The 13,649-nt window shown below is 41.8% G+C and overlaps 1 protein-coding gene across 1 annotated transcript in view; it reads left to right on the forward strand.

Moving 5' to 3' along the window:
* The window catches only part of stau2 (staufen double-stranded RNA binding protein 2), a 104,300-nt gene that overhangs the window by 88,607 nt on the left and 2,044 nt on the right, over positions 1 to 13,649 (forward strand). The window contains exon 14 of the mRNA XM_004546614.2: positions 13,019 to 13,084. Coding sequence (XP_004546671.2) covers positions 13,019 to 13,084 — 66 coding nt within the window. The remainder of the gene's footprint in view (positions 1 to 13,018; positions 13,085 to 13,649) is intronic.

A 13,649-nucleotide genomic window follows, 5' to 3' on the forward strand; every position in this document is an offset into this window, starting at 1 on the left:
CTAATGACAAAATGTATGTCACTTGGATTCAGTTGTAGTAAGTGATTTGCTTTATTTTGGTCTCTTACATAAATAAACTATATGGGCAAAAGTACTGGGCCACCTAGTCGTTACGACTACAGGAGATGCTCATTCATGGAAACTGGGGGTGAGCCTCAAAATTATATCACAATATTTCAAGAACATTTGCGATAATAGTATTTCTTACGATGTGGTCAGGGGTGGGGGTGCAGGCAGCAACATTTAAAGTGTGAGTAAATGAGCTTCTGTCACTGATGACTCACTGGCTATTTCAAAATGGGAATTTGTTGCCACATGGTGCCGGTAGCAGTAAGCAGTATAAAGCAGTAAACCTTATAGTGCAGTAGTAGTGACTCAACAATATATCTAGTGATACAGCAGAAGTCAAAAGTAGCACAGTTACTGTTTGCCCCAGACATTTTACGTAGTAAGTATAAGAATAACTGCTTAATGCTTTAGTTCAGCAGTCCCCAATCCCCGGCCCACGGAGTCGTTTGGTACCAGGCCGCGTGAGTTGAGGCTCGGGTGTGAAATTCATGGTTTTCAGGGTTTTTATCAGGTTTTAGCGTTATTTTTGAAATAGTTTTTAGCGGACATAAACCGGTCCGTGGCGCCAAAAAGTGTGGGGACCGCTGCTTTAGTTAAGTAACTAAAGTAACTTAACCTTGTGACTCGTCAGGAGCCTGTGCAATGTTTTCAATCATAACACTGAAAAATAATTCGTATCTTCGGTCAGACTTTTTAGCCAGCTGCTTAAAGCTGTGCTTTTTTACAATCTAACTGCATCAGTAATTTCCCTGCACTGGTTACTCTTCCTAAATGATGTCCACCTAGCAAGTGAAGCTAGTGATGCTTGGTTGAGTCATTTGTTTACTTTTGAGTCGCTCATCAGTAGCTCCTAGTGTGGCCTCCTTCATAGCCTGGTTGTAGTTGACAGTTTGTTTTTGCCTCAATTGTTGTTGATTCCACATTTAGAGGAAATTTTGCAAAGCATTGTCTGTTGGAGGTTGTTAAATTAGCTCACACACTGGGGGACTTAAACACTGAAGGTGATATGATACTTTTATATCATGTAAAAATTTATACCAGTATTATCACAGTCAGTATAATGTGGCATAGCCCTTATGGAAAACCACACTATGAAGCTCCCAGCCCACAGGTTTAGTGCTGATGTTAATGCCAGACAAGGTTGTTGAGTCAGCATGACAACTTTTACATGCTGTGGGCCTGAACGTTTGGAGACTCTGTAACTTTACATGGTCTGCCGCTATGTGGCTTAGTAGCTGTGGCTCCTAAACTCTTCTGTTTCACAATAATACAGTTGATCATGGAAGCTCTACAAATGAAGAAATTTTATAGACTGGCTTATTGCAATGAAAGCATCCTGTTACAATACTTCAGTGGAATTCAGTGACCTTTTTAGAAAGACCTATTCTTTCACAAATGTTTCACAGCATTGTGTCTGCATAGCAGTGGAAGCTATTCGCTAATAATTTTGCCAAAATGAAGCTTGTATAACATGAAAACTCGTGGTGCTAGCACAGAGACCTGTAAACCCCAATTTATGTATTTCAACACACGATCATTTACATGAACTAATTGGAATCTGAATTTCATAAATTTGACTTAAATTAGCATAGTACCAGTTTATTTAATCCTACTGATGTGTTCTGGTCTTTGAAATCTAGGACAAGTTATTGACCATTGCTGTTTGTGTGCTACAGTACAACATGCTATAAATCCGAACTGAAAACACTCAAATAATTTCTGTGTAAGTGTTCATGTAATTCATTTGTTTATTTTAAAGATTTCATGTAGTAAGTTAGATGTAATGGTATACTGTTGGAGTTTTTAAGTAAAGATTAAATTCTAACATTTTTCAAATCCTGCAGCACCTTTTCACAAAGATAGATTGGTTACATGTAAATGACACTGGAACATCCTTGACCAGTGTACTTGGTATGGTGTATAAAATACAAATAGGCATTATCAATATTTCTGAAGCTGCTGTACTTGACAATGCAGCTGTTAGATTTGAGGGAACGTTTTTTATTGACTTGTTGGCAGAGTTGGCAGTTTGTCTTGTAATCAGAAGGTTGCCGGTTCGAGCCCCGGCTCGGACAGTCTCGGTCGTTGTGTCCTTGGGCAAGACACTTTACCCGTTGCCTACCGGTGGTGGTCAGAGGGCCCGGTGGCGCCAGTGTTTGGCAGCCTCGCCTCTGTCAGTGTGGCTACAATGTAGCTTGCCATCACCAGTGTGTGAATGGGTGGATGACTGATTGTGTAAAGCGCTTTGGGGTCCTTAGGGACTAGTAAAGCGCTATACAAATACAGGCCATTTACCATTTGTTTTCTCTAATAGTTTTTGTATTTCTAAAGAGCTCATGTAGTCAAGTAAATGGATGCAATGCTCAACAAACCTTTATCTCCTATATCCCTACAAAAAAAACTTGGAGTTGTTTTCCTGCATTAACAGTTAACTATTAACTGTCCCGACCGATCTGCGTCGGAACAAAATAGATAGTGTGATTAACAGCAATGATCAGGTTCATTGACAAGCCAAATGAGTGTAATAATAAACTAAACTAAACCTGCATGCTTGTTAGTCAACTGCTATAATCACTTTATGTGTGCCAAGCATTCAGTTAGATAAAAATGTAAAATGAGGTCGAGAACAAACACAATGAATATAACCTTTTAATGTTTTGGGTGTAAATTCAAAGAGTAATGCTTTAGAATGAGTCACAGTATAACTATATTTAGGTTTTGGGATGATTAATAACTTTAAGTCTCTATCAGTCTTGCACTCAAGTTCTCTTTTTGTTCCTAAACTGTTAAAAAATTTCGTAACTCAAGGTATAGGAGTTTTTAACTTGCATGAAGTTACTGTCCTGATGACTCATCTTACCCAACTTCTCATTTGTCTGAACCATTTTTAATACAAACAGGATATTAGCTTCTATCACTTATCCCACAATGAAGAAATAATTGGACTACAATTTAAATTGGGAGGGCTGATAACAGCGAGCAATGCTCTTTGACATCCACCCTGATATCCTCAATAGAGATTGATTTGTTTCATGTGGTATCTCTGCTAAGGTTATTATCTATGCAAATTGTGGATGCGATTAAGACCTTGGATCCTACCTCTTGTGTTTGAGCTTCCACCCTGCACGTAGGAAAGGTCTTTTTCCTTTGGTTGTGTAGCAACAACCACAACTATTACATTTGCATCCCCACCCTCGTACCACTGCCCACTTTAACTTGTCTGTGCACTTCATCACCAAGCAAACAGTGTGAGTTTGTCATTTTAAAACCCACACACTGAGAATTGGCAGGGAGACAGCTGTTGAAAGGATCCATCTTTGACAGTCAGATCGAAAGGAAAGGTAGATTAGCCCACAGAAAAGAGAGAAATGGGACGTCTCTTGGGGCCGATCACTATCTCTGCGTTGATAAGAGAGCGAGTGCCTGAAGGCTGGCTTTCCTTCCCACCGCTTTTTGTGCCTTCCCCAGAGCAATTTGAGTCCAATTGTCCAGGATTATAGAAGCTGCTCCCTCTGGCATAGAAAGGTGGATCCCTGCAGGTGGAGACGGGGTGATGTAACTCTGTTTTGCAGTCAGCGGGGAAACCTGATAGAAATGGATGGTTAGGTGCTGTTTTCCAAGCCTCCCACCATGACTTTACTATAATCCCAGACAAGGAACTTGAGAAAGACATTTTATGAAAATCTCAACTTCCCAGTACTTTGAAAGACTTACAATCAGAGGTTTTTTTTATTTGTGTCATCCACATAGGCATGCCATTAACATTATGAATCAAATAATCTCAGTTCATTGAATGAATCATAAAAGAATAGTCCATCCAGATGGTCTCATTATCCAGGTTGTGTCTGTATGGTGGTTTTTTCTCCATAAAAATTCAAGGCATCTACGTTTTAGGGAACTTTCATCTTAGTCAGTGGTCAGGTTGGTGAGTCACCGGCCTTGAGGCTGTTTTTTTGACAGACTGAGTATCTTCACAGGCAGTAGTCCCGTCACTAATGCATTCCACACGCTCTGTGTCTCATCCAAAGGAGAATTTAGTCAGTGTTTCATTAACAATCACTGAGTAATTTGGCAGACGTACACAGGTTCTCTTGAGTAAACCATTCTCACTGAAAATGTGTCCCTACCTTCATTTTATTGGAAATGTAAGTTTCTCTGCTGTGTCAGAGACTCTTGATGGCAGTTGCTTATCATTGGTAAATGGTAAATGGCCTGTATTTATATAGCGCTTTATTAGTCCCTAAGGACCCCAAAGCGCTTTACATATCCAGTCATCCACCCATTCACACACACATTCACACACTGGTGATGGCAAGCTACATTGTAGCCACAGCCACCCTGGGGCGCACTGACAGAGGCGAGGCTGCCGGACACTGGCGCCACCGGGCCCTCTGACCACCACCAGTAGGCAACGGGTGAAGTGTCTTGCCCAAGGACACAACGACCGAGACTGTCCGAGCCGGGGCTCGAACCGGCAACCTTCCAATTACAAGGCGAACTCCTAACTCTTGAGCCACGATCGCCCCATCATTGACCTAGATTGGATTATAGTGAAGGCAAAGGACTGGTATACTACACACAACAGCACAGAAATGCAACTGACTGGTGTTTTTATGTTTTTAAGGAAAATTGTGACTTCCAGTTAAAATTTTAATCTGTTCTCTATTTATATGTATGTATGCATGCACAATGTTAGAATAAAGAATTCTAGCAGAATACTAAATAATATAATTCTTTCTTCTTTTGCAAGCCATATATACTGAACGGTTCATACAGGCTGGATAGTGCTAACAGTTTAAAAATAGTGCTAGCAGTTTTATCTGCTTCATGCGGCTTCTGCTGATGTAATGTTATCGTATCAAAAATAACTGAGCCCAGTGATAAAATTCCTTGAAAAGTTATATCGTGGCAAAGTTAACTCAGTCTTATCACAGAGCCCGTCTGTATCTGCTTATCCTCTAAGATGCTTTGCTGACAAGGCAGAAGTATGGTATGCTGAGGTGATTCTGCCCCTCGCCCTTTGCCCATATGTTTTGTATTTACGCCCTAGGAGGTGCCATGCTCAGCAGCGCGGTGGTGGAAGGGGATAAAGCAGGCCTCTCTGGCCCAAATGACGCATGACATGGTGCTGCGCCCCGGGCCCTTATTTATGGCTTCCCATGTCAGCAGAGGCTTGCTCCCCTGGGGAGCCCCACAGCCGTTATCCGCTAACTTAGCTCAGCCAGTCCTCAGGGCTAATATCACGCCTGGAAGATGCACAAAGGGAAACACTATCCACTCCCGGAATTCAGATCAGCATAATGTGGAAGCATGCACATGTGACCGAGTCGTACGGAGAAATCAAATTGAATTCCTCATAGAGAAGGTTTTTTTTAGCTGTCACATCACAATTGCTACACTGTTGGAAAGAAGCAAACCCACATACATGAAGTGCTACTTCAGAGGAATTAACGTTATATCAGGCTGAAGCTAGGCCACTGCCAGGCACACACTGCCTCTTTTATTCATGCCTCTGATGTGGGAAAGGATGTGAAATCTGGAGAGAGAGTGAGGAAGAGGTTTGGTGTGTGGATCTGAATACATTTTCTCTGTAGTTACTCAAGAATCCATGTACATATCACACCGCATTAACAAATAGAAGCATACACTGCCAGCCCTCATGCACACACAGGTGTTCTGCACGAGCTGTCCCGGAATGTTCCAGTGATCCCTGTCCAGGGTTTTGATGTGGGTAGAGGAAAAAGGAAAGAATTTAGCGGAAAACGAAAGCCAAGGGATGAGATGAAGCCGAGGAGTAGATGGCAGATATTTAAGAAAAAGAGAAGAGAGGGTCTGCAAAGTATATCTGACAGAATTTATTGGAGATCAGAGGAAGGTTTGACGTGATGACATGATGGTAACAACAGGGTTAACAAAGGACAAAAAAAGATGGCTGGGGTTTTCTCTTCCCGGGTATCTCATATTTCTTTCTGCTTTGAGGAATGAGCGCAAAAAAAGGGAGCACTGTCAAGGTTTTATGTGGCCTTTTGAAAACAGAACAAACCCTCTACAGAACAATATATCCAGCCTCAGAACTTCTCCGACATGAGCGCACTCATTTTCTCAACTTCCCAGGTCCTCCCTGTAAAACACCCTGTTTGATATCCACTCTGGTCATTGTTTAGTCTAGTGGATATCCCTTAGATCATCTTCATCAGCAGCTGTCCTGCATCCCCTTTATGTTCTTTGCGTCCCCATCTCATAGCAGCCCCAGAACAGTCACCTGTCGTCAATTTTGAAGCATTACTAAGATTGGGCATGTTTTTTTGTGGGATGAGAGGATGAAGGGTTATTGCACTATTGAACAAACAAAAGCGAACAGTTTGAGTTACAGTTCGTCCACCCCATCGCAGTCTCAAGTTCTTCAATGAAACTGGAAGTGCTTGTGTAACAATGCTGTGGTTTGTGTATAACAGGGGTGTGTGTAGTGGTACTTGGTAGAAGTGAGGAAGTGTGTCTTGGCTAATATTGTTCCTGTAAGCGATGCAGCGCTCCAATTTCTGCCCATAATTATTATTATTTGTCGAGCAGCTCATGAATGATTTCAGTTTTGGTTTCATTTCAGGTTAGTCTCTCACGCTTAATGGGTTTTATTTTGGTATGCATGTTGGCGTAGCAGCTTGGGGTGGATTGTAGTCTTAAGAACAGGAAGAATTTGTGTTTTTTCCTTTTAAATGACACATGGTTTAGACCAGGGGTCCCCAATCCCAGTCCACGAGGGCCGGTGTCCCTGCAGGTTTTAGATGCGTCCTTGATCCATCACAGCTGATTTAAATGGATAAATTACCTTCTCAACATGTCTTGAAGTTCTCCAGAGGCATGATAATGAGCTAATCATGTGATTCAGGTGTGTTGACCCAGGGTGAGATCTAAAACCTGCAGGGACACAGGCCCTCGTGGACTGGGATTGGGGACCCCTGGTTTAGATAATGAAGCCTGATCAAAGTGAGAATGGGAGTGTGGTGGGGTGTGGTTTGTGGCTCAGCTGCAGGGGAGGGGTGGTTGACTCTGATTCTCATAGAATGGACTTGAGATTAGAAAAGGGTTATTTGTGCTGGACTGCACAGAACCAGAACAAAGCCTTTTCTTGGTTAAAAGGGAGACACTTCAGTACTCTGTGGATTATCTCAGAGTGTACTGATGACTGGACTGTCATCTTGCCTTCTGTAGAGCATAAACAGGATCTTATCTGATAACCCAACAGAATGAAAAAAACTAGGCAAATGTTTTCTTTCAGAATACGTGCAGAAAGCAAACATGCAAGACTGAATGATATGCTGGTGGTCTTCACCTAATTGGGGCCTCCTTGGTGTCTTTGATGGCTGCTAAAGGTCAGAGAATGAAGTGATGGAGATTCAAAGTCTGAAAACGCTGATCCCTGGTTCTCAGCATTCTGCTGTGTCTTCTCTTTGTTCCCCAGATTGTCTATATTGCTTCTCTGAAACTCAGTTGTCTAGTAGTGAGAGCTGATACAGGGGTCTGATTTGTCAGGGTCAATGTGATCCAACGATCCATCAGATCTGACATGCTGATGCGGTAGACTCCTCTGGGACTTGAACTTTGTTTGGCTAAGCCGCTGATGGAAGCGTAGCCTCTGTCGGTGAAGCTATTAAGAGCGCAGCAGGCCCAGAAAAATGAGCCACCCTTGTCACTCCACATCAGGAGCTCAGCCACGGTTACAGATCCTCCTCAGACCTGTCACATTCAACCAGTGTTTGTCTAAGCCTTTGAACTCGGGACTGCTAGATAGATAGATGGATGAGCTCATGTGTGAAGTGCTTTTGGGGTTCTTCAGGTTGGCTACCAGGCTTGCATTAATGATGGGTGCTGGCTTGTTATCTAAAGCTAGAGCAAATAAAGAGGAATAACTGGAATAACTGGAGTGGTTTCCCTGTAGATTCGACAAACTGTGCTTCAAACGTCCAAACATTTGAAGAACACCCGAATGGAAATACACACACAATGCACAGGATGTTTAGTAATTGCAGAAAGTACACAGGAGACACCAGTGTTTTACATCTCTATGACTGTGAGGTAAAAAGAGTATAATGCTGTTTTCTTGGGATTGATAATTTACCCAGTTAGCCAATGTCATAAATAAATATATGATTAAAACTCTTTAAGCTCTTTTTCAAACCATCTTATAACATCTTACCAGCCAAAAATTGATACGACACAACAAACAGTTACCAGGCACCAATGCAGTATGTGTCCTCTGATTTGCAGATCAGCCCAACCCAACTGAAGTTGGGCTGATCCGTGCATCATTACTAGAATTGTACATGCTATAACAAAAGGTAAACTTGTATGTAGAACTTCATGCTTGTTACTTCCTGCTGGGGGGCTCTGTGTCAGCACGTTGCTTTTGCAAAAACTGTGATCTTGTTTTTGGCTTTTGTTTGTTTGTTTTAAAGTTGGCTACACATGGCATATTAAACATTTCATATGTGAGGTTCGGCTCGGGTCCAAGGGATGAAAATTTCCTCATCATGTTTTTTTTTTATTTCTGACACTACATTCCTGAATATATAGGCACCGTTGTCCATTTGTCCAAGCAGACCAGGGCATAGTTTAATAACAACAGCTAATAGTTTGTGTTGTCCATGATCATATGTAATCCTGTTCTTATGCTATACTCAGAAATGCTTGTCAGGGGATCTCACCGTTTCAGACAAACTGCCTTTCCCACACCTTTTTGTTTTTGGATTTAGACCTGGCTCTAACTTTCTCAAACTCACAACCAAATATTTACACCACTGAAGCTATTGCGAGGTATGTGGGAGTGGGAAAGCAGACAGAGACTTAAGAGGATATTAAACAATTTTCTAGTTAGTTAGTTTTAAGCTTCAAATTCAAAAATCATTGCTGTCCTCTTCCATTTGTCAACGGCTTGGGGCACAGCATCCTCCTCATTGTCTCCTCACCCGCCTCTCACTGTCTCTTTGCTCCATGGCAGAGATGGAACACCTCCACCTTGCGTTTCCCGGCCTCAGACTAAACACAGTCTCCTTGTGTTGATGCATCAGTGTAGCGACTGACTCTAACGATGGTCAACTTATCACATTAGAAAAATAATGATTTCACTGGCTGCCATTCCCACAGATAGGCCCAGTGTTTGTCTTAGGCTCCGTGTCCTTCACTGTGCTGCTGTGCCTTATGCCTGCCTGTCGTATATCAGCAACGCTGCCACTGTCAAGCCCCCTGATTTATGGCTGTTTATCTCTAGCCCCTACCCCACCACCAGCACCCCTCCCACTCCAACAGATGGTCTCTAGCTATTTACTCAGGGAGAAAATGGTCCCAATCTGGTTGCTTAAATACAACAAAAAAGAAGTTTATGGGAAGGCTGATTTCAAGTTATTTGTCATGTGAGAAAACAGGATATCTGCCCCTGTTTTTGTGATCAGGAATGATACTGATAATATCTGCTAGATGAATCTGACTGGTTAGCTTCTTATCTTGATGACTTCCCACTTCAGTATGTGGACAACCTTGACCATTGTAAAATGACATGTAACTGCATATTTATAAAACAAATCATCACAAGCATTACAGCAGCGTTCCCCTGGTATCATCTGTGGTTATTAAAAGTGTAATTGTGAAAAAATCCCATCATCTGTCATGTTCTGGGCGGTTTTCGCCTTAAATCTCTTCAAGTATACTCTACCTCTAAATCTTTGTTGGCTGTCAGATGCTCACAGAGTAAAAAAAACACACATAGCCCAACCCGAACCATAAATTATCTGCTACAGACTCAGAAGGGCTTCACTTGATTTCTGTGTCTCTGGAGAAAGGGCCTATAAGTAGTAACTCAGCAGTATCAATTTTTTACATCAGTTCAGCTATTAGCGTTGTAGATTTTTTAGTACCTGTACGCATCACAGATTTTTTTCCCCTCAATTTGATGGATACAAACCAGATTTTGACCCTTGCACCTGTCAGTCATAAATTACAGTTCCTGGTTTATGTTTCTCATAGTTTGAAGTGAAACACTTTTAAAATTATTTTGGACACAAGCACACAGATAATAGTTTGTAACAGCCTTCTGGGCATATTGCATTCCATGGAGACATAGTGATATGGCATGTACTGGGATTCATATTTTCTCAGGATTAAAGCATGATTAATGTTTCCTCTCGCTTGCATATGGCTTAAATACAAATGGGTATTCACATGGAGACGTCTCTGTCTGTCTATTCTGGACTATCAGAGAAAATGCCTCTCAGTCAGATATCCTTGTGAGGAGAATGGCTAATTTATTATGAGAATAAAGTACTGAGTGACGTTGGTGGGCTTCATAATGAGGTAAACTCAGCCAGTCATCACATCTCACTCATCTAGAGCGCAAAACCACTTGTGTCTTATCTCGACTCTGATTAACCAGTGATGAAGTGTAACGGGTCCTGGCTAGCTTAGGCCACTGTCATAGCAGATGTGTGTTGAATAATAAAGTGAAACTGTTGGGATTTTTCCTCTTTGTTACAATGAGTTTTTATAGTATGTTAAAGTATATGAAAGAAGTGTAACTGGATACACTGGGTGATGAAATTTGCTGAATTATCAGGGACATTAAAATTGCCTTTCAAGTTTTACTCAAGTGTAACTGAGCTATAAGGTGGTGGAGTGAGTCAGCTGACTTCCATCCCATTTGGTTTTGTTGTGTTTGGCCTGTCTTTATATTTCTTTTCATTTTAGGTATGTAAATCTAATTATATAAAACGAATTCAGTTTTAATTGTCTTTCTTCATCTCTCCAGCACCATCACAGATAATTGCTCAGAGACAAAACAGTAGAACAAGTTCCTCCTCAGACAGATAATATGTGTACTTTTAGACACAAAGTGTTAGTATCTCCAACAGTGATCACTCGTGTAGACATATAGATTGATATTTTTTCCTTAGGCAGTGTTACTAGAAAACATAGCATGCATTTTCATTACTATGCAGATGATATCCAGCTTTATCTATATGTGAAGCCAGAAAACACAGACCAATTTGTTTAATTACAGGCAGGTCTTAAAGACATAAAGACCTGGATGATCTATGATTTCCTGCTTCTAAATTCATATAAAACAGAGGTTATTGTACTAGGCCCAAGAAACACGATATCTAACCATATTACTTGGTCTGGATGGCATAAACTTGAGGAATTTCTCACATTCCTCTGTGAGGAATCTTGGAGTCGTTTTTTGACTAGGATATGTGCTTCAATGCACATATTGCACAAGTATGTAGGGCTGCTTTCTTCCATTTGCGCAACATCTCTAACATTAGAAACATCCTGTCCCTCTGTGATGCTGAGAAACATTATGTTTATGGATTTATCATTTCTAAACTGGACTACTGTATCCCTGAAAAGCTTTAAGTTGATCCAAAATGCTGTAGTGAGAGTACTGACAGACTAGAAAGAGAGAGGATATTTCTCCCATATTGGCTTCTCTTCACTGGCTCCCTGTTAAATCCAGAATTAAATTTAAAATCATTCTGCTCACATACAAGTCTTGAAAGTCTTTCACTCACAGACTGCTAGTTTACTTGTGTCTCCTTGGAAAAGTAAAATGAGATTTCAGGTCCCACTCCCAGGTCAGCTCCCAGTTTGGATTCACGAGATGGATACCCTCTCTACTTTTAAGATTATCCTTAAAACCTTCCTTTTTGATATAACGTATTGTTAGGGCTGGATCAGGTGACCCTGTAGATATCTGCCCCTTCCTGAGCCAAAGCCTGATTCTGCTGGAGTTGTCTTCCTGTTAAAAGGGAGTTTTTCTTTCCCACTGTCGCCAAGTGCTTCCTCGTTATGGGGTCATTTGTGTTGATACCAGTGGTATTAGTTCTGCTGTTGGATATATTCCCCACCTACCCTGTATCCTCAATGTGTATCAAGAGGAACAAAAGTGCTAAACACATCCAAGATGAAGGTTAAGAATAATGGAAGGATCTATGATTTTTCCTTCACACTTGTCAAGATCAGGTAGAACAGTTCATATTGGGACATGTAAACAGCTGTTATATCAAACTGTGGTCAGTGGTTGTAAAGTTTTAATGTCACAGTACAAATGTTAAGAAAACACTGGTGAAAAAACTCGCTTGTTGTTGTTGTTGCCTTCCAGGCCCAAGTTGCATTGTGTGTGTGTGTGTGTGTCTATGCTGCACCCCTTGACTCCCACACATGTTGTATATGTTATGATAGCAGGCGGGACCCTTCTCACTTTGCTAGCAGCCCCTCGAGCTGCCACAGGCAGGCAGGCAATGAGCAGGAAGGAAATGACTTCATGGGATTTTTGGTCCAAGTTTGAAAATATAGATAGCATGTAGTGCCGTTTTTTAATGACATCGCATCGGATTGCTTCAAGTGGCTGGTTGTGATTATGAGCTAAATGTGGCAGACACGGTAAATTCTAAGATAAATACTCTGTCGAGCACATGAGGCTGCACTGCAGTTTTCTTTCTCGGCCACAAATTAACCCTAATTAAGTCATTACACAATTAACAATAAAAATGTTACATACACACTTGTCTGTCTTTAGTGTGTTTTTTAGGCTAGACTGATTGGATTTTTCTGCGCACTGTGCGCTGAAAACTTTATGATTTATTCCGACCTGCTGCTTTTGTTTAGCTACGGTCGCCACGAATACAGATGTCACTCTGGATTGACGTAGGAAAATGCGGAGCAGCCAAAACATAAAGTGGAAATGTTAACCCAATAACGCTAGATAAACAGTGAGAGGAGAGAGGCCAAAGACAACAGAGAGTGAAGGGAAAGTGTCCTGCTGGCATCAGGTTTCCCAGACTAAGTGTTATTTGAAAAGCAGCTGAAGGGTGACACTCACTCTCTTCCCACCCAAATCTCCCTTCCTTTTCTTCCCTCCCTCCCCACTCACTCGACCATCTGTTGTTCCTTCTCTTCTCAGGCTGCTCTAAGTGCCTTGAAACAGCTGTCGGAGCAGGGACTGGACCCAGTGGATGGCCCCATCAAGGTACAGTAAGACCTGAATGATGCCCACATGGCTGCTGGGTTTATTAACCAGCTTCAGCCAGTGATGGTGGGCTTAGATCAGCTCCGTGTACACCCACGCACACACGTCCATCACTTCCGCTCGACATTTTTCTTCCATAGGAAAGCAGCGGTAGGCGTATTGCATTTACATGCACTACGTTCCTGTCAGTGCCGAATACTTTGCATGATCGCTATCACTATTAAGGCTCAGTCATGACAGACACAAGGGCTTCCCTTCATTCATTCTTTCCTCCACGATGAGGAAGGGAGGGAAGGAAGGAGGAAGGCCGACAACGGAGAATCAAGTGGGAAAGCAGGAGCACCGCAGGGGGGTTTTTGGAAACCGGGGAGGAAATTACTGTCAAGCGCCTGTGGTGTATTTTCATAGTAGGTGTGCCCTGGAAGAAAAAAAAGAAGAAGAAGAAGAAGAAGAAAAACAAAGGTTTTTTACAGCCCCGTGTCTCCTTTAGAAGAAAAAAAGGGGAAAGGAACAAAAGGGAGGAAAAACAACTGCAGTGTTGCAACAGCTTTATTTACGTCACCAA

This window comes from Maylandia zebra, linkage group LG9 (assembly GCF_041146795.1).
Source record: "Maylandia zebra isolate NMK-2024a linkage group LG9, Mzebra_GT3a, whole genome shotgun sequence".
Lineage (NCBI taxonomy): Eukaryota > Metazoa > Chordata > Actinopteri > Cichliformes > Cichlidae > Maylandia > Maylandia zebra.